General features: G+C 50.0%; 1 protein-coding gene across 6 annotated transcripts in view; it reads left to right on the top strand.

Moving 5' to 3' along the window:
• The window catches only part of CTIF (cap binding complex dependent translation initiation factor), a 316,461-nt gene that overhangs the window by 81,751 nt on the left and 206,850 nt on the right, over positions 1 to 27,860 (top strand). For 5 of the 6 annotated variants that reach the window (XM_070452587.1, XM_070452584.1, XM_070452585.1 and 2 more), the window contains one exon: positions 12,074 to 12,145. The exons of the other annotated variant lie outside the window; for it this stretch is intronic. In XM_070452587.1, coding sequence (XP_070308688.1) covers positions 12,074 to 12,145 — 72 coding nt within the window. The remainder of the gene's footprint in view (positions 1 to 12,073; positions 12,146 to 27,860) is intronic. 6 annotated transcript variants of the gene reach the window in all.

Raw genomic sequence — 27,860 nt, 5'->3', positions numbered from 1 at the left:
CTGAGCTGGGCCCCAAGATCCACCCCTTTCACACCTACTTTTGGTTCCCTGCTGGGTACAGGCTGTGACTAGCGGGCTGCCGGGAGGTTAATATACTTTTTTTCCCTGTGGAATGAGAATTGGGACTCCAAGTCTCATTGACCAGTAACCTTTTGTGGAAGAGACTGGGATGTTGTAATTAGGGAAGTTTGGCACCTCTGATATCACTCGATGGTTTTATGGACCATCAGCAAGCTTTAAAGCAGTGTTCACAACTCTGACTGTTCATTGGAATTGCTCGGGAGCTTGGGCAGGTCCCACCCCAGAGTTGAGTGGAATGGGGATGGGTTCAGGCATTGACATTCTCATCAGCTCCCATGTGACTCTGACGTCCTTTTCAGGTTGATGACCACAGCCACAGGTGGACTTGTCTGGCTCCCTTCCCCACCCCTCCATGGTGAACGGCCTGGAGCTCTACTCTTTCCGAAGGATAGCATGTAGGGACATTGTAAAGAATGGATACATCAGATGAAAGCAGGTTTCCCAAAAAATTCTTGTTAACAAGTCAAATGAAGAGTCAGTGAGAGTGAAGATAACTTCCTGTCGTTCTTTTTGATGCTGTCAGGCCCGTGGAAGAGACCTTACAGAGAGATGCAGAAGAGTATTCAGATTGGTGTGCAGTTGCGTTCTCACAGGATTTTCCTTCTTTCTCTTCACATTTTTCCTTGCATTCTGCTTTTCCTGTGCTCTGTTCCTCATCCCTCTTCTTTCCCATTCCCTCATTTCCTCCTGCACTTTGAATCCTTCTTCCCTGCCACGTTTGCTCAAAAGAGGAAACGCTCAATGGTGGACCACCCACAAAAGGCTTAACAGAAGAAGTGAGTTTAAGGGGAACTGTGCGGTGGTTGAATATGGGGAGTCATTTTATCTTTCTCCTTATTTAAAAAGATAATTTATTTTTAATTACACAATTACTGTGTGCATTTATTCTCATGGTACTTAAGAATTCAGAGGCTAATTAGCTACTGCCTTATTCCACTGTCTTACCTCTACTTCCCATCAGAATGATGAGTTAACTTCTTCACCTTTTTTAATGACTTACAGAAATATATTATCTCCAAATCTTACCTCATAACTGGGGGATATGTTGTTTGAGAGCTCACCTTTTTCACCTAGCTGTTTGCCCTAGTGATTCCTCCAGGCTTGTACATCTGCTGTGTTCTGTTTAATGAGTGCAAAGGAACCCATAGTATGGATGTCCCATAGTTTAACCATTCACCTATTGCTGGACATTCAGATTATTTTCAGAATTTCCCCTGGAAATACAGGATACATCAGCAAACACTTCTGAACCTGTCTTTTCCTGCACATGTAAAAGTGCTTCTTTAGGTGGATGCTGAGAAATAGAATCAAATTTAATAGCTGTTGCCAAATTGCTCTCCAGAATGCCTGTTGTATTATTCACAGGACCACCAGTGGATTGGGACAAATGGTCTCTTGTCACTTTAATTTGCATTTCCTTGATTTTTAGTGAGGCTGAACCCTTTTAAATCTGATTACCAGTTGTTTTTAAAAGCAGGTTAAATTTTTATTTTACTTTTAAAGCAACAGTAGAAAAGCAGAGACAATCAGAAAACAGAAAGAAGCCCACCATAATTTTGTGATAAAAACTAGTATAGTTTTTGTGTATTTTTTTTTTCTCAATATACCTCTCAAGAGTTGAGCTTCTAGCATACATGTAGCTTTTAGCTTGTTTACTTAGCTAGCGTGGTCTCCTACACATTGTTTGGTGGTTTGGGCATAAAGTACAGTTGTTGAAATTGGCCAGTTACCGTTGGCTAAATAAGGAAATATAATTAGACCTAAGAATGATTAATTCAGGCCCTGTTCTAGGCTCTGGGGATAAAGTCATGAACAGAATGGGCCATAATCCCTGTCCTCCCTGGCCCTTACCTTCAGAGGCAGAAAGACAGGTGATAGACAAGAAAACAGGATGTTAGAAGGTGATGTACATGTGAAGGAGGCAAGAAGGGCCCGGGGTGCTGGGCTGCCTGGAAGACTGACTTAGACCTTCGAGCAAAGATTTGAAGAGGGTGAGAGTGAGGCCGCTAAGGAACCAGCCTTCCAGGAAGAGGGGATGTCGGGAACACCTCTGGTGTGGGAGTGTGCCCCACTCCGAGGAGTAGCTTTGGGGCCAGTCTGGTGGGGGCAAAGAGCCACATCTGTGCGGCCTGGTCAGTGAGATGCTGGAGGGTTTTGAGCAGAGGAGAGAGGTGGTATTGGTTAGATCAAACCACTCTGGGTGCTTTGTGAACAATCAGCAATGTTGAGGGGCAGGGCGGAAAGGAAGCAGGGCGACCAGGAAGTCCTTGGTTGGCCAAGGTCAGAGGTGATGGCGACTTGGAGCCGTGTGGGACCGTGGAGGTGGTGAGAAGTGGTCAGTTTCTCATACTTTAAGGCACAGACAGCATGACTTTCTAATGAATGGCCTTGACAAAAGCCTGAGCCTGTGGAAGGACAGACTCTCCAGAAATGAGATGGAAGACCCTGGAAGATCAGTGTTGGGAAGGTCAAGAGTTCAGTTTTCAGATGTGAGAGGTTTAAAATAGTACTGGATTCTGTTGTACAACAATGGCAGAAACCAACACAGCATCGTAAAACAATTTTCCTCCAATTAAAAAAATAAATAAATAAGAGAAAAAGATAGCACTGGATGTTTTGGTAGAGATGTTGATTAAGCAGTTGGATACACAGAGTGGTGTTCTAAGAAAGAGAATGACCTGGAGATTGAGATTTGTAAATGGTGACACATGGGTGGCATTTTAAGCCCTGGGAGTGAGGGAGCTTAGACAAAAGGGTCAAAGACTGAGCTCCAAGAAGTTGGGACCCTGAGGAGGAACTACCAACACAAGGAGGGGTGTCCATGTCAGCTCGTTTACTTTACATAACAGTGCTGTTACGTTCAGGTCAGTCGCTCAGTCACGTCTGACTCTGCGACCCCAAGGACTGCAGCACGCCAGGCTTCCCTGTCCATCACCAACTCCCGGAGTTTATTCACACTCGTGTCCATTGAGTTGGTGATGCCCTCCAACCATCTGATCCTCTGTCACCCTCTTCTTCTCCCTCCTTCAATCTTTCCCAGCATGAGGGTCTTTTCAAATGAGTCAGTTCTTTGCAGCACATGGCCAAAGTATTGGAGCTTCAGCTTCAACATCAGTCCTTCCAATGAACACCCAGGACTGATCTCCTTTAGGATGGACTGGTTGGATCTGCTTGCTGTCCAAGGGACTCTCAAGAGTCTTATCCAACACCACAATTCAAAAGCATCAATTCTTTAGCGCTCAGCTTTCTTTATAGTCCAGCTCTCACATCTGTATATGACTACTGGAAAAACCATAGCTTTGACTAGACGTACCTTTGTTGGCAAAGTACTGTCTTTGCTTTTTAATATGCTGTTTAGGTTGGTCATAGCTTTTCTTCTAAGGAGCAAACGTGTTTTAATTTCATGGCTGCAGTCACCATCTGCAGTGATTTTGGGGCCTAAAAAAATAAAGTCTGTGACTGTTTCCATTGTTTCCCCATCTATTTGCCACGAAGTGAAGTGAAGAGATACTGTGAAGAAGATGCTGTTATTGTTGCCTGCTTACAGGGGAGGAAACAGAGGCACAGAGAGGTTGAATACCCTGCTTAAGTCACTTAGTGAGTATGTAGTCAGTCTGAGGTTCGAACAGGTGGCCTTGCTCCAGGTGCCGTACCCTTAACCTGTGCTGTGGGCAGTTTCTCTTGTTTTGTTACAAGCAAGGGAAACAGTCTGAGGAAGGAAGGGACTTGCCCAAGGTGATAGATTAAGAGACAGAGCAGGAATATGAACTCAGATTTGCTGCTTCAAGAACTCAGGCTCTTGGGAATTCCCTGGCAGTCCAGTTTAGGACTCAGCGCTTTCACTGCTGGACCTGGGTTCAATCCCTGGTCAAGGAACTAAGATACTGCCAAGACCAAAAAAACAGCAAAGAGTCGAAAAAGAACTCAGAATCCTAATCGCTGCGTTAAGCTGCCTCCACAATATGAAAGTTGTTTGAGTTTTTTGTTAAGTTTGTCTCCAGATTGGAGGAAAAAGGTTTTCTCCCTCTCTGAAATCTCAGCCCTTGAACTGCATCCTCCCCGCGCCCCCCGACATCCCAAGATTTTTCTGGAGTGTCACTGTGGGTGAGAGAGTTGAGCTGCCAGGCAGTCTCTGCTCCCACCTCCCCTGGCCCCCCTCTCCTGGTCAGTAAGACCATGGACGAAGACAGAGAGAGCGGTCCTCTATGCTCCTGACTTCTGGAGGCGCCCACCTTTAGGCTGTCCCATGCCTGGGCTCCGTGAGGAAGCCCCTTCTCCTCTCCAGCCCCTCACCAGGAAAAGGGTGTTGTGTAACAGCAGTGGTTCCCATTAGACTTTCAAATCGCTCCCCCTCCCCACCCTGAGTGGTCCTGGCACCCGCTTGATTAACAAGCCCTGGATAAGGTGGTTTTTTAAATAATTTTTCACTTTGAAATAATTTCAGATGTACATAAAGGATGTACTAATAAGACAAAGAATTCCTGCACATCCTTCACCCAGATTTTCCACTTGTTAATGTTTTATCACATTTGCATTCTCTCTCCTCTTGATAGAGCAATCGATCAATAGATTCTGTATATGGAGAGATTTCCCCTCTATCCCTGAACACTTCAATGTGTATTTCCAAAGAACAAAGATATGTCTCTTACATAGTCATGAAGCAGATACAATACTATTATTTAATCTATAGAACTTATATTGCCCTGTTTCCCCAATAATGTCCTTTATAACAACAACAACAACAACAAATTCTAGGTTCCTCAGTGAATTAAACATAGAGTTACTATATAATCCAGCAGTTCTACTTGTGGATATATACCCAAAAGGACTGAAAGCAAGCATTTGACCAGATACTTGTACAGAATGTTCACAGCAGCATTATTCACCATGGCCAAAAGGTGGCAACACTTTGGTTCATCATTGAATGACTGGATGAACAGAATATGGTCCATACATACAGGAATATTGTTGAGGCTTTAAAAAAAAAAAGAAAATTCTGTGAGGAAGCCCCTCACCTGGATGAACCTTGAAGACTTTGTGCCAAGAGAAGTAATTCAGACAAAGGACAAAAACTCTTATGATCCCTCTTCTATGAGGCATGTAGAATATTTGTCAGGTACATAAAGAATGAAAGTAGAATGATTGTTACCAGGGGCTTGGAGGAGGAGGTTGGGGAGTTAGTGTTTGATGGGGGCAGTTTCAGTTTGGGATGAAAAAGTGCTGGAGCTGGATGTTGGTGATACTTGTATAACAGTGTGAATGTACTTAATGCCACTGAACTGTATGCTTAAAAGCAGTAAAAATGGTAAATTATGTATATTTTACTACAGTAAAAAAATTATGGTTTAGCATCGAATCCATGATCATACATACATTTAGTTTCGAACATTTTCACTGACTCTTTGAACTAATACCTATTTATCCCTTTTACTCATTCTGCCACTGTTTTGGCTGTGTCACCCATGGTCAGTTACTTAGCTGTGCTTTGTCTCAAGTTCCAAGTTTGCAAAGTGAAAGTGAAAGTGAAGTCGCTCAGTTTTGTCCGACTTCTTGCAACCCCGTGGACTGTAGCCTGCCAGGTTCCTCCGTCCATGGGATTCTCCGGGCAAGAGTACTGGAGTGGGTTGCCATTTCCTTCTCCAGGGGATCTTCCTGACCTAGGGATCAAAACCGGGTCTCCCACATTACAGGCAGACGCTTTAACCTCTGCAAAGTTGGAGGTAATAAACAGGCCTAGGGATCTGTGTGGAGTAAATGTTAATGTATGTAGCAGTCTTCGTGCCTGGGTTTAAATGAAATCTTTATGTGTCCTGGTGGTGAACCCTTCGCTATACATGTTGCAAGGGGCCTCTCACTTGTCTATCTGTTTGTAAATTTTTTTTAACACAAAATTTTAGACTTTCATGGAATTTAAACCTTGCGTCTTGGATTTTAGCCGACTTGGAATGTGTCATCCATGTGTGGTAGGAGGCAGACACTAGGGTCGTTTTCCCCTCACTAGTTCTCTGGTGGTCTCAGTCCCCGTGTTTATTGATTATTGATGGGCTCTCCCTCCCCTCACGTGAGACACTGTCCTTATCGTATACTGAGTTCCCATGTACACATCTGTTTGTACATGGATGCAGGTTTATCAGCTGATCTTTTCCTCTCCTCCTACTGATTCAGCCTGCTGGTTTGACTCTGCCCTTGATACATGTCTGGGCTTCGCTGGTGGCCAGCTGGTGAAGAATCCGCCTGCAATGTGGGAGACCTGGGTTCAATCCCTGAGTTGGGAAGATCCCCTGGAGAAGGGAAGGGCTACCCACTCCAGTATTCTGGCCTGGAGAAGTCCATGGAAAATTCCTATATAGTCCGTGGAGGTCTCAAAGAGTCAGATACAGCTGAGCGACTTTCACTTGTCCATGTCCATGTCTGGAAGGGCAAGTCCAAGGATTTCAAACACCACTGAAAAGGGGGCTCCTGCAGCCTCCCCTGCCTTGGGTTTTTCTCTTTTTATTCCTCCCTCAAACTTCAGTGGCGTCCTCTGTCCTCCATCAAGTCTGCTCCCCAAATATTGTCCATCCTGGGGAGCAAATGACTGATAATAGATTTTAATTCTTTTAGCATGAAGTATTTAGAATGTACTGATAAAAGCAGATAAAAGAAGCATCTGCTTTGAGTACAGAATAAACCATCTGTGCTCCTTTGTTAAACCTTAACCCTGGGCCGTCTTTTGTTTCATCTTTTTAAATTAAGAAATAGGTGGTAGCAGGTCTGGCGAAGGCCCAGAACCACTCTTGTTGTTCCCCTGCACACAGGTTTCCCACCTTTCCTGCCTCTTCGTGTTCCACGACTTTTTCAGGAGGGGCCACCTTATCCACCCCCCGCCACGCCCCCCACCCAGGGAACTTGCTCCCAGCTCTAAACCCTTCACCCCAACGAAGAAATGGGCTGGGCTGACTCAGGCATGGGGGCGGGGCCAAGGACAGTGTTCCCCCAGAGGGCCCTCCTCCTGTTCTGGGATCGTCTCCTGCAGATGAGGACGGTTCCTGGAAGGCCTGTGTTTTCTCTAGGCAGTGGCTCATTAAAGGCAGAGGGGATGGAGGGGGTGGTGGCTTCAGCCTAAGCAGAAAGAAGACAGCTGGGCAGCAGGATCCCAGCAGAGGGTGGGGAGCCTTGAGCAGGGAAGGGAGAGCTCCCAGGGGCTTCAGGCAGCAGCAGAGCGCGGATGTGGCTGGGGGGTTGGAGGTGGGATGCCACACAGGCCATGCAGGAGACCCAGGTTCAACCCCTGAGTCAGGAGGATCCCCTGGAGGAGGAAATGGCAACCCACTCCAGTATTCTTGCCTGGAGAATCCCATGGACAGAGGAGCCTGGAGGGCTATAGTCCATAGAGTCGCAAAGATTCGGACACAACTGAGCGACTAACTCTTTAACTTGGGGGTGGAGGGGGTGGTCAGGAAAGTTGTACCCAGCTGGACCTCCCTCCTTCCTCCAACAGCTTTCCCCAGGGGCCACAGCTGGGTCTCTGGGGTGGGCTTCTGTGGACTTTCTTATCTTGTGGGAAAGTGACTAGCTTTCCTACATACATCAGCCCTCTGCTCACTGCTTGTCCATACGATGCTCTCAGAGCCATGCTATTTCCATCACTGCCTGCTCTCCCAGTGGAGACCTGACTCAAGACGCTAGCCTCCTGACCAGTGGACTCCCCACACCCACACTCCCTGCCAGTTCCGCCTTCTGACACAGCACTGATGACGCTCCCCCCTGCCCGGCGCCCCCCACCCCCACCCCGTCACAAGCCTTCCAGCCCCAGTGCACCCAGGAGGAGGCTCTGACTGCCTAGCGGGAGGGTCCTGCTTTTACCCCGCTGCCCCTGAGCTGGCTGGTATTCCCCTGCCGGGTCCACACTCGGGCTCACTCTCCTCCAGGGATCCAGGCTTGACCACTTTCCTTCCCCAGCGAACCCTTCGAGAGCACACTGTCCCTCTTCTCAGCCTTGCATCCCCCCTCCCCATCTTACTGTTCCTGGGCCTCTCACCTCTCCTGTGAAGGGACTGCTGGGTCCTGGTCCCACAGCAGAGGCTCTCGGAAGGGTCGGCCGCTGTAAAGTTGAGGGTGACCTCTGACGAAGCAAAGAAGTCTCATCCAGGGGGCTGAGGCGTCACGTGGCTGTGCAGAAGCCTCGGCCTCCCCTCTGTGCCTGCCCCTCTGGACAGCCAGTGTGGCTGCCTGCCTCTGCCCTGCTGGAGATCGCACTGACCCCAGGAGGAGGTGCGCCCACCCTCCGGTCACCGTTCTGCGGGGTGTCACGTTGGCAAGTGTGCAGCTGGGGTTGAAGTGTTTGGGATGCCCCAGGGGAGGAGGCCTGTCTCTGCAAGGCTATCCTGGGATGGGACGAGGCATGTGGCATCTAGTTCTCCCCTGGCTGTTAGTCACTCTGCATCTTGAGCATCCTCCCTACTCTCAGCCAGCCTCCAGCCAGGAAAGGAGACACCCCTCAAGTATGGGAAGCAGTAAAGCAGAGGGATTGTTTTTATAGTAGTCCAAATATTTTATAAATGTATATATCTAAACACATATATACACATGTGGATTATTTTTTTTTTTTTTTCCATGCCATGTGGCATGCGGGATCTTAGTTCCCCAACCAGGGAATGAACCCATGTCCCCTGCAGTGGAAGCATGGAATCTTAATCTTAAGCCCTGGACTGCCCTCAATTTCTTTTTATTTTGAAGTTGCTTTTGGCTTATAGCAGATGCACAAAAATAGTACAGGTGTTCCAATCCACCTGTTCCCTAATATGAACACCTTATATAACCATAGTGCAATGATTAAAACTGAGAAATTAGCATTGGTACAATGAGATTTTACTGGAAAATCACCAGTGTATCTACTAATGTCCTTTTTCTGTTCCACGATCCAAATTTGCATCTAATTGTCTTGCTTTCTTATTCTCTTCCAACCTGTGGCACTCCTGTGGTCTTTTCTTATCCCTACAACCCTGACACTTTTGAAGGTCATTTATTTTTTGGAAATTTCATCAGTTTGGGTTGCCTGATTGACAGTGTGCATTTTTGGCAAGAACCCCTCAAGAGTGACATGGCCCTTCTTAGGGCATTATGCAGGGAAATCCATGGTGTTTATATGTTTTATTACAGATGATGTTATCCTTGATCACTTGGTTTAAGGTGGTATCTGATGGACTTCTCATTTTTTTTCTTCTTCTTTTTTTCCTATAATTTAACAAATATCTTTGCAGAGATGCTTTGAAACTACAAGTATCTAGACAGAGGGAATCTAACCCAGGGAGTTGATTATCCAGATGATAAAAGAGCTGAGAAACTAAACAACCACAGGAAGCCATTGCCTCCTCTAGGCCTGAGGCACAAAGGGTGGAGATGGTATTGCCAGGACCCAGGGTTAGGGGTCTTGCACAGAAAGCCTGTCTGGTGAGGCTGGAGCCTTGCAGGAGACCCAGTCACTGCTGGTAACGCTGCCTGGGGCACAGAGAGAAGAGGGAGAAACTCCAGGGCTTTGCTGTCTTCTTCCTGTCTGCCATTGGGCCAACCCAACTGGAAGCCCCCTGAGTCTGCAGGGTTCAGCCCCTCTGTAGTACAGAGCAGGGATGAGCAAGAAGTGGCTTGGAGGGCACCCTCTTTGGGGACTGGTGCCTGGCCTTTGCCTGTTCCTTCAAGCTGAGCTGGACTGTCCAATATGACAGCCACTAGCCATGTATGGCTCTTGAGCACTTGAAAATTGACAAGCTCTGGATTTCCTGGTGGTCCAGTGGTTAAGACGCTGCCCTTCCAATGTAGCGGGCACAGATTTGACCCCTGGTCCAGAACTAAGATCTCATGTGCCACATGGCACAGCCAATAAATAGCTAAATAAATAATAAAAAAAATTAAATTGACAAGCTCTAAGCAGATTTCAAAATCTTAGTATGGAGAGAAGTATGCAAAATATCTTATTGATTATTTTTATTTTAAGTAATTATTGAAATAAATGGATTACTAAATTCATTTTACCTTTTTCTTTTCCTTCTTTAAATCTGGCCAATCATTTAAAATCATGTCTGTGGTTGCTATTTATTGGCCAACACTGCTATAGAGGACACGTGTACCAGCCTGTATCATCAGCATTGTAATAAAATGTCTTTCTTACACAAAGGTCATGTCCTTAACCCACAGTCTGGAGGGTGTGTCTTGCCAAGGTTTTACACATCCAGGTTGGTGACGGCCTTGAGCCATCCACAGTTCCACATCCACATCCAACTCACTCACAGTTCTACCCAAGCGTGTCAGACAGAGATTGGGCTCCTCTGGTTTTTATGCCTCATACAGGTTGTAGTTCAAGGTCAGTGTCCCACATGAGCTGGAGAGCCTGCCTCACATTGAACACAATAGTACAAGCACCTCCATCTACCTGGGTAGCACATTACAGTGGAGGAGCAGTACTGTTACCACTACTCAGTATCTGTGCGTGGGTTATTTTTTTTAGATTTGTTTATTTATGGCTGCTCCGGGTCTTCATTGCTGCGCGCAGGCCTTCTCCAGTTGCGACGAGCTGGGGCTGCTCTCTAGTTGCAGTGAGCAGGCTTCTGACTGTGGTTTCTCTTATTGTGGAGCACTGGCTTTAAGTGTGGGCTTCTGACTGTGGTTTCTCTTATTGTGGAGCACTGGCTTTAAGTGTGGGCTTCTGACTGTGGTTTCTCTTATTGTGGAGCACTGGCTTTAAGTGCAAGGGCTTAGTTGTCCCTTCGCATGTGGGATCTTCCCGGACCAGGGATGGAAACCATGTCCCCTGCACTGGCCGGTGGATTCTTTCCCACTGGACCACCTGGCAAGCCCTATGTGTAGATTTTTCATGGCTTACAAAGGCCCTTCATCCCCACCTTTGCAGAGTCACCCAGTCTTGCTGTCCGCATGTTATCGATGACAAAGTGGAGCCTGGGAGATAACGTTGATATCAGTGGCTCTCAAACTTCCAGTATATCCTTTGGAGGGCTCATCCAAATGGAGAAGACAGGTCCTGCCCTCAGAGTGTGACTGAGCAGGTGCAGGGTGGGACCAAACACCCTCTGTGTGGCAGGCTCTGGGGACGGTCACACTGCTGGTGGTCAGACCACGCTTGGGGCACGAGAGGCCTGTGAGCGCTCATGAGGTCAATGGTGGGACTGGGCTCAGGCTGGGCTCCTGATGGCCAGTCTGGGGCTCTTCCCTGATTATGTACCGTCCTGTCAGTGCACAGGTCCAACATATTTGGGGGCTGGGTGTACGGGATGATCCCCACATACGTGCCTCACCTTTAGCTCCAACCTTGACACTATAAGGGCTTCCCTGATAGCTCAGTTGGTTAAAGAATCCACTGGCAATGCAGAAGACCCCAGTTCGATTCATGTGTCGGGAGAATCCGCTGGAGAAGGGATAGGCTACCCACTCTAGTATTCTTGGGCTTCCTTTGTGGCTCAGCTGGTAAAGAATCTGCCCGTCATGCGTGAGACCTGAGTTCAATCCTGAGTTGGGAAGATCCCCTGGAGAAAGGAAAGGCCACCCACTCCAGCATTCTTGCCTGGAGAATTCCATGGTCTGTGTAGTTCAGCAAAGAGTCGGACACGACTGAGCCGCTTTCCCTTTCTTGACGCTGTAGTGGGTGGGTATGGCTGAAGCAGGGTTAGGTGGTCAAACGTGGTTCCATTTTCTTAAAACTCCTGTTTACCCTGTGGTGTCTGGTTGGCTTTGGAATGTAGCTGGATCTTCATCACATTGGTGGGCTTAGCCGAAGGAAAGTGAGTCTGCTTCCTCACACATATGCCAGAGGATCACCTCCATGGTATCTGGAGATGCCAGCTCGGAGCTGCTGGTAGAGAAGGGTTTGTCATTGGACGTGGCTGAGCGGCATTTCATACTGGCTGCTTCAGCAGGGCGGGACCCTGCCTGCAGGGCCAGGGCAGAGTGAGGATGGGACCATGTGTCCTGCCATCACTGACCACTCCTTTCTCCCCTGCAGTGGACGGCAGACTGCAGTGAGCACCTGGACAGCAGCTGTTCCTTCCCCCGAGGACGAACGCCCCCGCAGCAGGTAGGGACTAGCTCTGTGCTCCGGCAGGGGGTTATCGTGGTCGTGTCTGTCTGGGGTCCTGGGCTGCTCACCTTGGTGCTCCTGAGAGGTGGCGATGTGGGGAGAGCAGGAAATGGCACACGGGGAGTGTGGTCGGCCCTCTGGAAAGTTCTCCCTGAATATCCAGCCCACAGTGAAGCCCTCCCTCCCCAGAACACATGGATTCATAAGGTTTATTTTCAGTAGCAGCATTATTTATAATAACAGACATCTGCAAACAACTCATGGCCCATTTGAGAGAGGAATGGATAAATGATGCATGAAAAATCCTTAGAGTGTAATGTAACACAGTAGTGAAGTGAGTGATGGATGTTACAGCCTCACAGTGGAGTATTATACAGCAGTGAAATGAGTCAACTGGAGGCTCACACATCGGCACTGGTGATAGAGCCTATAAATAATGGGTCTCCTAGGGTTTTGGTGCTGGTGGGGCACTTGGGAGATGACTTCTGCTCCAGGTTTGTAGAGGACCTGGAGGGGCAGACCAGGGGGGTGAGGGAAGCCAACCAGTGTCCTGGGACCAGGCTGGAGCCCCCTACTTTGCCCCCTGCTGCTTCCCTGTGAGATCCCAAGGGAATGAGCGGGATCCCTGCTGCTGTCCCCTGTGAGCGGGTTCTATGACTGGAGGGAAGGAGGCAGCTGCTCCTTGAGAGCTGTCCCTGGTGACCCCCCAGGTCCCGCATACCCGCTGGTTGTCAAGCTGTCCTTGTTAATACCTTATTCCACTTGTGGGCGATGGTGGAATCGGAGGCCGGAAACGCCGTCCATCTATTTCCAGCCCACAGCCCAGCCTCCTGCTGTGCCTGTGAGAGATAAGGGAGGCAGACGGACTTCAGTAGTAACTTGCTCCCAGGTCCAGGGCGGCTGCGGGGACACATTGCCCGGGCCCACTTGCTTGTGTCTGACTTCAGTCCACGGTGCTGATGAAACCAGCTCTCCTCTGTTCTCTCCTGAGGGAAGGTGGTCTGTCCTGAGAGAAAGTTCTGGATCTTTCTTAGGCTGTAGGGCTTTGCAGTACTGTGGTGTGGCGGGACAGCTGTTCTGGACAGTTCTCTCACATGCATGTCCAACTGATTGCTTACGTAGGACACCGTGATACAGCTTGAATGACGTGCTCTGCCACAAACTTGGTGGCAGTTGTCTTTTGTCCTCAGGTTCCTCGTATAAAAACCAGAAGACTCAATGGCCTCTCAGGGTCCTTCTAGCTTCTCCATACCATCTGCAGACAGAGAAGCTAGGTCTGCAGAGATGTAGACCTGACCAAGCTGGGACTTGACCCAGGTCTCTCGCCTGCCCTGTCCCCTCATCGGCCCTTTTCCTTGTCTTCCTGTAATAGGTATCCTTCTGAGGAGGTCTGTTGTCCCTCTTACTAGACTGCTGATGCTTGGTCAGGGACCCTGTTTGTATTCCTGAGCCCCTCCAGCTCTTGGCCTAAGACTTGGCATGTTAGGGCACCAATCACTAGTATCTGGGGTTTCCTACCTGGAGATCCCCTTAAGTCTTCAGTAGCAAAGGTAGTCTTGGATTTGAGGACTCAAGAATCAGAGATAGGGCTCAGGGGAGGGTTGAAGGTCTTGGATGGGGACATAAGAGCCTGGTAAATGAGAGACCGAAAAACCAGCTCTCTCTTATTTAGTTAGTAGGTGTCTGTTTCTGGAATCTCCTGGAATCTTCCTTTTTTTCCCTCTCTCCCTTATCTTCTTTTGTCCCTACTCTCCCCCTCTGGCCCCATTTTCCCGTCAGTCCTTACGTGTTTCTAGGGGGATGAGAACAATTGTCCTCCCACTTGCTTCTCATTTGCCTCCTTCATGCTGAGCTGTCCTTTCACAGCTGGTGTCCCCCCTGAAGGAGAGTGGGTGGGGATTTGGCCTGATGCTGTTCAGTTGCTAAGCTGTGTCCGACTTTTTGCGACCCCATGGACTGCAGCACGCCAGGCTTCCTTGTCTTTCAGTGTCTCCCGGAGTTTGCTCAAACTCCTGTCCATTGAGTTGGTGATGCCATGCAACCTTCTCATCCTCCTTCACCAGGGCCAGGGCTTGTGGGAAGGGGGTACCCTGGCACAGTGAGGACCAGCTGCCCCTCAGTCCCACCTTGGGAAGCAGCTGAACAGTTGGCTTGGGGTAAGCAGAGGATGAATGAAATGCAAGATGAAGGGCAACTGAATTTAAAGAAGAAATTGTAAAAGGCTCATGTTAGTTTCTTGTCAGGTGGAACTGAGCATAGGTCCACTGCAGGGGAGGAGCGCCAGGAAGGGGGAGACAGTATAAACCTGCTTTACTTCACGTGATGTCTCAAGGCAGGTGGGCTTTGTAGCCTGGCCCTCCTGGATGGCCCTTGGCACTGGACCCTTACGCTGCAGTGCCTAGAGAGTCAGGAGTTGGATTGAAATGAGGTCTCCTGTAGTCAGAAGAACCTTGGTTTGGTGATGAAAGGTCTGATTGTAGACATTAGTGACTCAGTTAATGAGGGTACCCTTGTGGCTTAGCTGGTAAAGAATCCGCCTGCAGTGCGGGATACCTGGGTTCGATCCCTGGGTTGGGATGATCCCCTGGAGAAGGGAAGGGCTACCCGCTCCAGTATTCTGGCCTGGAGAATTCCATGGACTGTATAGTCTATGGGGTCGCAGAGTCGGACACGACTGAGCGACTTTCACTTCACTAATGAGGGTACAGACAGTAGAGCGGTGTCGGCAGGATGGAAGCCTTTCTTGCCACCAGCCTGGGAGCGTGTTCAGAGCTGGCATGGCGGCTCAGCAGGGTCGGGTCGGCCTCCGTCCTCCTCACGGTTCTGCCCTCTCTCTCGTGTTACCATGTCCCGTGGCCCACGCTGGCTCACGTCTGTCTTCCTGTCTGCACCCACCCTGGGCCTCGTCTCCAGGAGCCTCTGGTGTCCCCTCGTGAAGCAGCCATCTTTTCAACAATTTTTTTGGCCATGAGGCATGTGGGATCTCAGCTCCCCAGATAGGAATAGAACCCACACCCCAGCAGTGAAGGTGGGAAGTCTTAACCACTGGATGGCCGGGGACGTCCGTGAAGCAGCCATCTTCTGACGCCCTCTGGTGGACGGATTGAAGCTGGTCGGCATCTTCTAAGGACTGTATCACAAGGAAGGCCCCACAGCTGGCCGGAGGCAGGGCCCCTGCCTGCCCTGCCCTGGGGTGGCCCCCCAATGGGTCTGAAGAGTGCCTCTGCGGGGGGCGGCTCTGATGGGGTGGTGCTGCCCAGACGTTCCTCAAGAGCCCCTTCCGCCTGGTCCAGCAGATGCAGGAGTTCTGGACCAGCTCATCCGGATGCCTACTCACCCTGTGAGCACCCACTGGCCTCCTCACTGCACCCTCTCACCCAGGCTGACACCCTCTGCCTCATACAAATCCGTGGTGTGGTCGGGATGTTCCATGGGAATATATGCCTGCCCCTCAGCCTGCTGGCTGGCCCGGAGCTGGGAGCCGGGGCTGCCTCTGCATCCTTGACCACCCCTGGCCTGGGGCCTGGCACACAGTGGGTGCTCCATAATGATCCTAGCGATGGCTCAGAGCTGGTCTACAGTCATTCCCTTGCGAGCCCTGTCCCTATGGTAGCAGCAACTGTGCTGAGCTTTTGGAGGTGAAACGATGGTGGACTCTACTATCCTCCTGGGAAGAATTTCAGGGGGAAACTGAGGCTCGATTGAGGTAGCTGGGGTTGGCTGGATGCCTGGCATTTTCCCTGACTGCCGCACCTTGGCCCACCTGTGCCCAGAACAGTAGGGCTGGCAGGAGGGTGCTGAAGCATTGCATTCTGCCCAGGAAGCTGTGTGGTGGTGGGTCACAGACCACATGCCAAAAGAGGAGCCGGGGGCAGGCCCCATTTAGAGATTAGTCTAGCACTGGGATTATTTTTTGTTGTTTTAATTAACGAAAAAAATTAAAAACAAACAAACAAACCCTTGCCTTCTCTGCACCCTTTCCGAGGCACATAGTAGAGGTAAGCCAGGGTAGGCAGAGCCCCATGAGATGGGAGGAAGGGGGCTCAGAGTATTGGAACAAAAAATGGGCTCTGTGTCGTCCTGAAGAAGCCCAACAGCTGCCTGCCATTGGGGATGGGCTGTGCTGGGGACTGTCTGGGTTCCCGGCAGCATCTTTCCCAGAGAGCTCGTCCATCACCTGGTCAGTTACTCGGGAGGTTGGAATACAGTTTCCACCTTCTTATTGTAATAGGGGACTTGCCTGGAGAGGACTTAGAGGGAAGCACCTGGATTGAGAGGGTGCAGTCCAGTGCGTTTAGACGACATCTCCGATTGAGACTTAGCATTCGGGGAGGGAAGCTGAAGGTGTGTGAAAGGCTGTTGTGGAGCCAGGTACAAAGAGCTCTTCTCCATCAGCACAGAAATGCCAGGGAAGGGAAATCGGTGCACAGACAGCAGCAGGGCCTCTGATTAGACTCTGAGAAGGACTTTCTGACCGCAGGACTGGTTGGCCCACAGTGACGGCTATTGAGCAAGGGATGGGATCTTTGCTGGGAACCTGAAGAGCACATATCTTACCAGACAGGTTTGTGCGAAGCCCTGGGAAAGGCGGGGGTGTGTCAGAAATGTGTCTTGAGTCCTGGCTGAGAGCCTGTGACCCCTCACTCCCTAGAACAAGGAGAGAAAGGCACTCGGCTCTTCCAGCGTGGTGCCCAACCACAGATCGGAGCATCCAAGTGAAAAGAGCCCTGTCCCGGGAGTCAGGAGAGCCGGGTGTTGACCCGGGCACACACTCCAGTGCCCCTTCTACAGCGTGAGATGCTGCACTGCATGGTCTTCTCTAAGCCTCTCTGGAAACCTCTTTCACTGTTTACACTCGCTGTCTCCATGAAGTGGGACCAAATAGCGGCTCACATTAGCAGCATCTGGATTTCCCTGATTTCTCTACTCTTTCCTGCACCTATCCTGATAGCCCTGCCAACCTGAGGTTAGGTGTATCCTAGGCATCCGCACTGACTCTGACCCGGGAGGTGACAGGTGGTAGGCAGAGGTGAATGTCAAATGTACTGCTTACCTCTGGCCCACAGAAAAGGGTAGAAGGAGCTTTCTGCCAGTCATCTTACTGCCCTTCAGGAATTACAGTATCTCAGAGTCAGTCTAAAAACTCATTAGTACAAACAGTATGTGAGTCAAAGTGCCTAGATTTTTAATCAACTTCTATGGGTAATTAAGAAATACCATGTGTAGGTTCCTGGCACTGCTCTCTGTTCACTCAGCATCTCTTGATTACCTGCTGTGAGCTTGGCTCACACATGAGCTGGAGCCTTCAGGCTCACTATCTGTTGTGGAGTAGAAGCTAAAAGCCCACACAATATGTTCCCCCCTCAACCCCGAGAGATGCCCTGACCACAGACACTGCAGTCATTCCAAGGAATGGCAATGGTCCTGTTGGTCTCTGAGGGTAGGGAGATGCCTTGCAGGACATGAGACTTGATCTGAGCCTTCAGGAATGGGTAGGATGTCGGATGAGATGAAAGGGAAGAGAGAAGAAACAGTGTCAGCAGAGACTTGACACTAACCATGGTGTTGGGATGCTAGGGAGGCAGGAGAGAGCAAGCTGGAGTAGTTGGTTAGCGCCAGGTGTTACCGGAGTGGTGGAGGGGTGAGGATGGTGAATGTGGACGTGTCTTCGTGCCCCACTGAGATTCTGACCTGGTGTCAGTCCACCCATTGTATACCTTGTATATCGTATTTTCTCTGATGTATTTTACCATCAGGTAAATTCTGTCCTGTTGTATCAGTCGGGATAGCCTAGGAACTGGTGCAGTAACAAGCAGTCCTGAATCTCAGTAACTTTTAAACCTCCCATTCAGGACCCAGCTTGGTGAAGCAGTTGCCATTCTCACCAGTAATCATGATGCAGGGAAAAAAAAGAGCACTGGTCTTGCACTGGCAATTCAGCACTCCGACCGCGGTGTAACACGCATCACTTCCACTCAACCCGTTGCCCAGAACTAGTCACATGGTGCCTCCCAACCATGAACACACTAAATAGTATAATCCTACTACATGCCAGAAATGGGAAAACCAGAACTGTTTGGTGACTGGCTAGAAGGACTGTCACATGCCCCACTTCTAGAGGAAACTCACCTGGAGCTGTGGCCAACCTCCTCTTCCCCGATCTCCACCACATCAGATCCAGAGCTAGGCGGGCGTCCAGTGACCCCTCAGGACGTGGGCTCTCAAGATGAGAAAAGCTCAGACATCACCTGATCCGACCCCCTGCGGTGCAAGGACCTCCACCCCGCTCCTGGTGTGTCGATTGAGCTGCTGGAGATTTCCAGACATGGGGAGCTCACTGCTTCAAAAGGCATCTCAGAGCATGTGAGGCAGCTCCACTGATAACAGTGTCTCTGATTCAGCCTAAACCACCTCATAACTCCAGCTGATGGTTTCAGTTTGATTCCCTTTGTCCATGGCTATTTAACCTCTGTCCCCACAGTCCATCATGGCAAGGCTGCTTTCGGAGCTAAATATCCTCGTTCCTGTCATGGTTCATGAATTGCTTTGATCATTTGTTTGTTCTTTCATCCACTGATCCAGTTAGCACCTCATCGTTGTGCGCCGGGCGCCGTGCTGGGAACCGGGATGGCAGGTGCAGTGGGTGTGTCTCTGGTCACAGGGAAGGTCGAGTGGGGGCGGGGACAGGCACTTACATCGCAGGGCTAAGAAGTCAGGGACAGGACCCGATGGTTCCCAGGTTCCGCCTTGGGTTGCTTGTTGGGAGCATCGTAAGTATGGACTGTATTCTCTTACACGGTGTGAACCTCTGCTGTGAACGTCCGCTGCTCCCAGCGTGTGAGCCTCTCCCTTCCAGAAGATGCCATCTGTCCCCAACCTCGCAGTGACGTCTGGCTCCAGTTCATCTGGAGAAACCAGGGTATAACACTTACCCAACAATGTTGACGACTGACTTACAGGGAGAACAGTCAGCAGACAGTCACTGAGCACCCACGGTAAACAGGGTGAGCTGTGTGTCCTGGTCTCTGCCCTCAGAGTACTTGGCATCTGCTTAGAGAAACACTTTCTCAAATAGAAAAGCAGGAGTCCAAAGCCCAATCATTTGTAAATACAGAGAGCAAAGGAGCTGTTGTCTGCAGGGTGGCTGGCATCTGTAGGGGGAGGGGCCCTGCTGTCATGGTAACCACATCCGACTGGAGCTAGGAGATGTGAGTTCCTGTCTCTGTACCTCTGACTTGCTGTTTCATCACTGGTGAGATACATCATCTCGCTGTAGCGTCAGTCTCCCCTCTGAAAAATGAGGAGATGTCTAGACTTAACATCAAAATGTTTTGTGAAAAATACAGACCTAAATTTCCAGTTCTGGGAAGATAGAATAGATGTTCTTTTCTATATTCCTTCTGCTAAGTACAACTAAAAGCCTGGCCATTCTATGTAAAACAGACCAAAAATTTTGAAAGGTGGAGAGAAGGCAGACTGCTTGGGACCTTGAGACCTGAGAGATGCCACAGGAGTGACCTTCCTGGGTTTCCTTTTTGCCTCCTGTCCCCCAGACTTGAAGCTGAAGAAGCAAGTAACCAAGAAATGCCAATAGACACAGATTTTTCTGTTTTAAGTCCCAACAAAAGCCTACTTTCTCCAAGCTTAGGTCTAGGAAAAGGGCGACCAAGCAAGACAGAAAAGTTAATAGGACAGGAAAAACCGTGGTCCCGTCCTCACCCCCCACTAAGCAGAGGCCCAGTGGCCGCCTGGATTGCCCCTTCTTCTGGGCTGTAATGCGACCCCCGAACGCGCTCACCAGGGTGGTATCCATGAAGGTCAAGTAGGAAGCTGTGACTTTCATCCCTGCTGGCTGGTAAGAACCCCCTTGCCTCCCCGCATGGTATTACTGGAGGCCCTGCAGAGGGGGAGCTTGGATGCCCACCCTCACTCAGTGGGATAGAGGTGCCTCTCCCGTCCCTGTTAAGATGTGTCAGAGAAGGTTCTCATAAGGAGTTGGGACTTCCACTGTTGCCCGTGGTCCTGAGGCCACCACCATAGCCGGGTCAGCAGGGACCACGTGGAGTCCTGGGACTCCCACCTCCACTGATCTGTATCAGGTGCCCCTTGGCCTTCTGCCTCCGCTGGCAGTCGTGAGGCTGTGCCCTTCTTTTCCCTGCCAGGGTGATACCACAAAAAGCCAGCTAGAACAGAAGGTTTAAATGAGATTCAGAGTCTCATTACATAACACGAAAGTGTCCTGATTACAGTAAAAAAATCATTTGTCATGCCAAAAATTGAGAAGATTTCAAAGTGAAAGAATGAAGATGATCAGTAAACATCAGCATTGAGATGTGAAATTGGACTTCATCAAAATGAAAAACTCTCGCTCTGGGGAAAAAAAAAAAAACCCTTTTTAGAGCATGAAGAGACAGATTACAAAGGGGGAGAAGATTTTGCAAAACATGGATCTGACAAAGGACAAACATCTAGAATATATGAACACTCAAAACTCACCATTGAAAACAGTGCAATTAGACAATGGTCAAAATATATGAAGAGATATTTTTTTTTCACCAGAAAAGATATATGACAAACTTAGACAGCATATTAAAAAACAGAGACATTACTTTGCTGACAAAGGTCCATCTAGTCAAATCTATGGTTTTTCCAATAGTGATGTATGGTCATGTATGGATGTGAGACTTGGACCATAAAGAAAACTGACCACCGAAGAACTGATGCTTTTGAACTGTGGTGTTGGAGAAGACTCTTGAGAGTCCCTTGGACTGCAAGGAGATCCAACCAGTCAATCCTAAAGGAAATCAATCCTGAATTTTCATTGGAAGGACTGATGCTGAAGCTGAAGCTCCAATACTTTGACCAACCGACTCATTGGAAAAGACCCTGATGCTGGGAAAGATTGAAGGCAGGAGAGAAGGGGACAACAGAGGATGAGATGGTTGGATGGCATCACCGACTCAATGGACATGAGTTTGAGCAAGCTCCAGGAGTTGGTGAAGGACAGGGAAACCTGGCATGCTGCAGCTCATGAGATCGCAAAGAGTCAGACACGACTGAACTGAACTGAAAAGAGGATATATAGATGTCAAATGAGCACACAAGAAGATGTTCACTATAGCTCTTTATACACCTATCAAAATGGCTAAAATTAAAAAAAAAAAAGTAACAACGCTGAATGTTGGTTAAGATACAGAGAAGTTGGATGATGCACACATAGCTGGTGGGGATGTTATATGGTACAGCCATTCTAAAAAACAGTTTGACAGTTTCTCATAAAACTAAACCTACAAGTACCATATGATTCAGCAATTGCACTCCTGAGTGTTTATCCCAGGGAAATGAAAACTTATGTTCACACAAAAACCTATACTCAGATGTCTATAACAGCTTTATTCATCATAGCCCAAAATTGGAACCAATCCAGATGTCCTTCAACAGGTGGATAGTTAAATAAGTTATGGCAGTCAGCAATCAAAAGGAATCAATGGTTGACACACGCAGCCACATGGATGAATCTCCAGGGAATTGTGTAGAGTGAAAAAAGGCCAACCCCCCAAAGTTACACGATTTCACTAATATCCCTGTCTTAAAAGGCCAAGTGGGAAAGGAAATGACAGCCCACTCCAGTATTCTTGCCTGGAGAATCTAATGGACAGAGGATCCTGGCGGGCTAACAGTCCATGGGATCGCAAAGAGTTGGACATGAGTTAGCGATTAAACAACAACAAAACAATACAATTATAGAAACAGGGAGCAGGTTAGCAGTTCCCCATGGTTAGGGGAGGGCACAGGATGAAGTGGGTGTGGGTACAGAAGCACAGCAGGAAAGACCCTCTTGCTAGTGGAAATGTTCAGCTTCCTGACAGTACTGCTGTCAGTACCGTGGATGTGATACTGAGCTGTATACTTCTACAAGTTTCCCCACTGGGGAAACTGGATAAAGGATACATACATGTGTGCTGTGTTAGTCGCTCAGCCGTGTCTGACTTTTTTTGACCCCATGGACTATTAACCTGCCAGACTCCTCTGTCCGTGGGATTCTTCAGGCAAGAACACTGGAGTGGGTCCTCCAGGGGATCTTGCTGACCCAGGGCTCCTGCATTGCATGCAGATTCTTTACCATCTGAGCCACTGGGGCCACGGAATCTCTATTAAAATTTCTTACAACCTGATGTGAATCAATAATTCTCTAAAAAGGTACAGAGAATCTTCTGTTTCATCAGAGTATTTCAAGGAAATCTCATGTAGAAAACCAAGAGGGCAGAACTGTTTGGTGAGGCAGGGGAGGGCACCCACCTGCTCTCTCCCCAGCTCCATCCATGTCGTCACTCTGGGAGCATCTCTGCGGACCTCCCAGGTCAGCCCTGGGCCGGGTGACCCCTCAAGCCCTCTCCTCCCTGCCCTTCTGTGGTCCTGAGTCTGGTGCTGGCAGGAAAGGGAGGTATCTCTGGAGGCTGGGGAGTTCCAGGAAGGCCTCCTAGTGAGGAGCCTTGGAGATGGGATCGTTTCTCTGCACACAGGTATGGGGCAAGCTGAGTGGGACCCTATTCTTTCAGCAGACACTGGACAGGCAGCCAGCCAGAAGTGGCGTCTGCAGTAGCCCAGTCTAGGATAGGTACTAATAATATTGCCATTTGAAATTTTTTATTTAGTTATTTATTGACCATGCCTGTAGGATCTTAGTTCCCTGACCAGGGATCGAACCCGGGCCCCCTGCAGCGGAAGCATGGAGTCTTAACATTTGGAATGCCAGGGAAGTCCCAGTGTTACTGTTAAATCCTGGTGGTGGTGGTGGTGGTTTAGTCACCAGGTCGTGTCTGACTCTTGGGATCCCATGGACTGTAGCCTCCCAGACTTCTCTGTCCATGGGATTCTCCAGGGAAGAATATTGGAGTGGGCTGCCATTTCCTTCTCCAGGGGATCTTCCTGATTCAGGAATTGAATCTGGGTCTCCTGCATTGCAGGCAGATTCTTTACTGGACTGTGCTATGAAGGAAGCCTGGTTAATTAGCTGAGAGACTGGAGAAATGTACTTGGCCACAGACTTTAGTAACTGTCTCCCTCTCTTCCCTAGCCTTTGGGTCTTAATTCAAAGACAGGGTAGAGAGAGAAGGGACAGGCTGGACAAACAGTCAGGGAAGTTCCAGAATGAAAGGAGTGGCCTTGTCTGCTCCTGGACTCATCTCTGGTGCCACTCAGGAGGCTTTTTCTTCTGGTCTCTGCTTTCTTGTTCTCCTGCCTCTGGCCTTTCTATTGTCTCACTCACTCACTCACTAAGTCATGTCCAATTCTCTGCAACCCCCCAGACTGGAGCCTACCCTCCTGTGTCCATGGGATTCTCCAGGGAAGAATACTGGAGTGAGTTGCCATTTCCTCCTCAAGGGGATCTTCCCAAGCCAGAGACTGGACCTGCATCTCCTGCGGTGGCAGGGAGATTCTTTACTACAGAGCCCCCCGGGAGGGATTGAAATATTGGAGGTCCATCACTGTCTTTCCCACCAGCCCGTGGGGTGCTGTCCTTGGTGCTGAACACGAACCCACACGCACGCACGCATGCACGCACACCTGCATATGCAGGTGTCAGGACAGGACTGTTTTTCCTTGGGCCCTGCCCTCCCCCACCACCTCGATTGGCACTTGACTCCTCACTTCCTCTCTGCTCAAGCAAACCCAAGTCACCCTCAAAATCTGAGGGACCAAGAGGAGCCTCAGACCCAGCCTACAGGAAGCCCCATTTTAGTCCCAAGAGATGCCTTTGGGTCCTTTGGTCTTCAAATATTCTGTGTAATGTAAGACACTCTCCCAGTGTCTCATGTTTCAGTTCCTGCCCCCACCCTGACTTGGGATTCACTAATCTAGTCCAATGTTCATGGTGCGGAAGAGGCAGCTCAGCTTCAAGGGGCTGGAGCAACCCTCCTGGGGCCCCGGGAAGCAGCTTGCAGGCCTTGGGTCCTGCTTTCCCATCCATCCATCCATCACATCCGTCCATGCAGGAAGTTTTCCCTGGAGTTCAGAGTCATCAGCATGCCTTGTGTCATTTGGTGCTTAAGTCTGTGTTGTTTTCTTGGTTGTTTTTTCCTTTTCTGTGACTCCCCAGCGAGGTGGTAAAACCTGCGAGGCAGAGAGGATTGCCTAGGGCCTCTTGCGTCCATCTCTTGGCTAGCACTGTGTTAATCCACTAATGTGGGTGATAGATTGGGGCTGGGGGCAGGGGACTTGGGAGAGCATCCTTGGAGAGGAAGGAGAGAAGTCTTGTCCACTGTTTAAAGGGACAGCCCACTCTGTCAGCTCCCCTGGGAGCCCCAAGCCTGTGGGACTTGCTTGCTCTTGGCTCCTGTGATGGACGGAATCTGTGGAAAAACATTTTGCACCGAGAGAGGGAAATGGACTGGGATTATGAGCCTTCTGAGACGTGGCAGCTCGCATCTCTCGGGTGCCCAAGCGGGGCCCTGTAGAGCTGATGACCAGCAGCTGGCCCCTGGGGCTGCAGGCCCCAGGCGTGGGCTGGCCAGCTGTGGTGCAGCTGACATAGCAGCGGACATCAGACTGATGTGCTTGACATCCTGTAGTTGGAACTTCATTTGTGACCCCCCCAGATAAAGGCGGGAGTCCTCCTGCTGCCCCCTGCCCTGTTCAGCCAGGTTCTGCCTTATTTTCAAACCTTTGCAGCCTAGGATTGTCAACACAAGCACACACCTGTGTACCTGCATGTCGTGTGCAGAAGCAAAAATGACTCTGCAGTTGTATATTAAAAAAAAACCAGCAGCATAGAAGAGGGTCATTTTTTTCCCATCGCACCTGACTTGGCATGTTTTTCTACTACTGCACAGTGACTGACTCCCATCTTGTTTCATTCACTCCTACATGGAGCCCCCTGTCCCTACCCACTCCAACTCACACCCCCATATTCCCTCTTTCTCTCATTGCAAGCGATTTACTCCCTGCCCCAGTGCTGCCTTCCCAAGAGACAGACTTGGCGAACCCAGGTGTTGGTAGGGATGTGGACGTGGTCTTGCATCATGGGAAACTCTGTGGTGGGATCAGAAGTTATCTGATTAATGTAACAGCAGGGTGCAGTGGCTGAGAGCATAAACGCTGGCCTCACACTATATGCATCCCCATCTGGGAAGCTACCTGTGATGTGGGCAGGTTCTCTGAGCCTCGGTTTCCTCATCAGTGAAAATGGGCATAGTGATGGCAACAGTTGCTTCCTAGGGCTCCCACAGATGCCAAAGGCTCAGATGGTGCCTGGTGTACCAGAAGTGCCCCAGGGTTTGCGCTCGTTCTCCGGAGCCCGTCACCCCCTGAGCTGGGGCAGCTGTGCCCCCAGTGTGGCCCTTTCAGAGGCGGCTTCAGCCCCCCTGACAGTGAGCAGCCATTCCCATTTCTTTTCCCACGTGGTGTAAAGTGCTCATTAGCCTTTTGTGATCTGTTCTGCAAGCAGCACGATTCACCCTGGCATGGGCCCCCTAATTGCCAGTTAAAGGGGCTGTTGTGAAGGCTTCAGCAGCATTTAAGTGCTAAAAAACGATCCACTGGAAAGCGTGATTGTTTCTGAGAAGGCTCCTCAGAACCTTGGCTTTGCAACAACTGGGGGGCTGGGCCGGGTGACCTCAGGGCCGGGGAGGAGGTGGGACTCGGAGAGAAGCCCATGGTCACTAGGGCCAGCTGTGGAACTGCTACTTGGAGAATGTTCTTAAAGAAGCCAGTGAGACTTCGTGGAGAGCTTTCAGTGCCTAACCACGGAGTCCTTGCAAAAAAAAAAATAATGAATGATGCTGTGTCCCAAGACTCAGAAGGGAGTGGGGTGAGTAGGCAGGGGGACAAAACAGAAAAGTGAAGACAGGGCTCTTGCCATGGAGGGGGTGGCAGACTAGTTGGGGAGGAGAGTTTACCGAGCACTTAAGATGGCTATTTCCCAGTGGGGATTCTCCTGGGGGGGACCACACAGTCCCACAGGATGCTCTGTGGAGTAGAAAGGAAGAGTGGGGTGGATTTCTGGCCAAAGATGTTTGATGCAAGCTGTGTAGTGTGCTGGGCTTCCCTGGTAGCTCAGCTGGTGAAGAATCTGCCTGCAGTGCAGGAGACCCTGGTTCCGTCCCTGGGTTGGGAAGATCCCCTGGAGGAGGGCATGGCAGCCCACTCCAGTATTCTTGCCTGGAGAATCCCATGGACAGAGGAGCCTGGTGGGCTACAGTCCACAAGGTCGCCAAGAGTTGGACATGACTGAATGACTAAGATGGCATAGTGTGCTGCCACCTACATGAAGAATCAGCATCCGAGACCAGTAAAGGCACTGAGAAGTTCTGCAATAAAATAATTATCAGTCATGTGACTGTGTGTCCCAAATATTTGACTAAGCAGCCTTTTAAAACTTTTTGTCCCCCATGAAACTTTTTAATATCCACTGTTTCCATCGGCGAATTCCATGGACCCCTCTGGCTGCCCTACTTTTAAACGACCAGCCGTCCATTCCCTCAGTGATTCTGATGCACAATGACATTTGTGAGCCAGCGGCTTAGTGTTTCTAGAACATGCTGGGAGCACACAGTGGATCAGGAAGGAAATCAGCCACTGGGGTGTGCATTGCACATGGTTGGTGTAGGCTCGTGGGGCACCAGCTGATGAGAAAATGGCAGAACCACAGGAAGGAAGGGTCTTGAGCTGGATCCCAACAGAGAGAAAGACTGGGGGTGGATGGGAAGGAAACTTTGTTTTCTCGGAGTGCAGGAAGAGCGTAGCGGCCCAGCCTGGAATATGAGCCAGTACCTTCGGCAGCTTGGGGTGCCCTCCGAGCCCTTTCCCAGATGGTGTCTGAGCCGCATGACTACACAGAGCCTTGCCCGTGTGCAGGGGGGAACCCGGGGGCCCCTGTAGCAGCGAGGGGAACAGCCAAGCCCCCCCACCTTCTTCCCTGCCCTGTGTCTTGGGGGTTTCATGGCTTGAGGACTGGTGCCCAGGGTCAGGAAGATCCCCTGGAGAAGGAAATGGCAACCCACTCCAGTATTCTTGCCTGGAGAATCCCCATGGACAGAGGAGCCTGGTGCACTACTGTCTGTGGGGTCACAGAGAGTTGGACGTGACTGAGCGACTAAGCAGCAAGCAGCCCAGGACTCAAGGAAGGGGAGCATCCAGGCCCTTTATGGTTTCGAGGGCTTAGCCTGGACCTGACTCCACACGGCAGGTGGCCCCAGGGTCACCTGGGTGCTGTCCACGGCTGACGGGCGCCAGGGTGGGCGTGGGAAACCACTAGGTTCCTGTCTGTCAGTTCAGCTGTCACCCCACCAGTGAGTCCTGGCCCCTCTAGGCACCAGCTGGGTCACCACCTCAGCTTCATCAAGGGACCAAGAAGGGAATTTATGCTGGTTGAGGCTCTTCCCTCCCTGGGCTGAGACTGGAAGGACACAGACTTTGCTTCCAAGAGCCAGGCCCTTTCTGCAGCCCCTGGTGGTGAAAGGTCACATGCAGTGATTATATGCCTGTCACGTCCCATCGCCCAGAACTCTCAGATGCCCAGGTTCTTGTTACGTGCTGCAGTCATCGTGCCAAAGGGAGCAGTGATGAGTAAGTAATCCCTGTCACCAGGATTTGCGCCGTAGGCTTCTCCAGACATGGGCCTTCTGCCCTGTTATGATGCTGGCCTTAGTGGGGGTCACCCTGCCATTGGATTCAGCAAGAGAGGCCACAGGCTTGCCCACTGCCCTCGGCA

This window comes from Odocoileus virginianus, chromosome 22 (assembly GCF_023699985.2).
Source record: "Odocoileus virginianus isolate 20LAN1187 ecotype Illinois chromosome 22, Ovbor_1.2, whole genome shotgun sequence".
Classification (NCBI taxonomy): Eukaryota; Metazoa; Chordata; class Mammalia; order Artiodactyla; family Cervidae; genus Odocoileus; species Odocoileus virginianus.
This window is presented reverse-complemented; position numbering and strand designations above follow the sequence as displayed.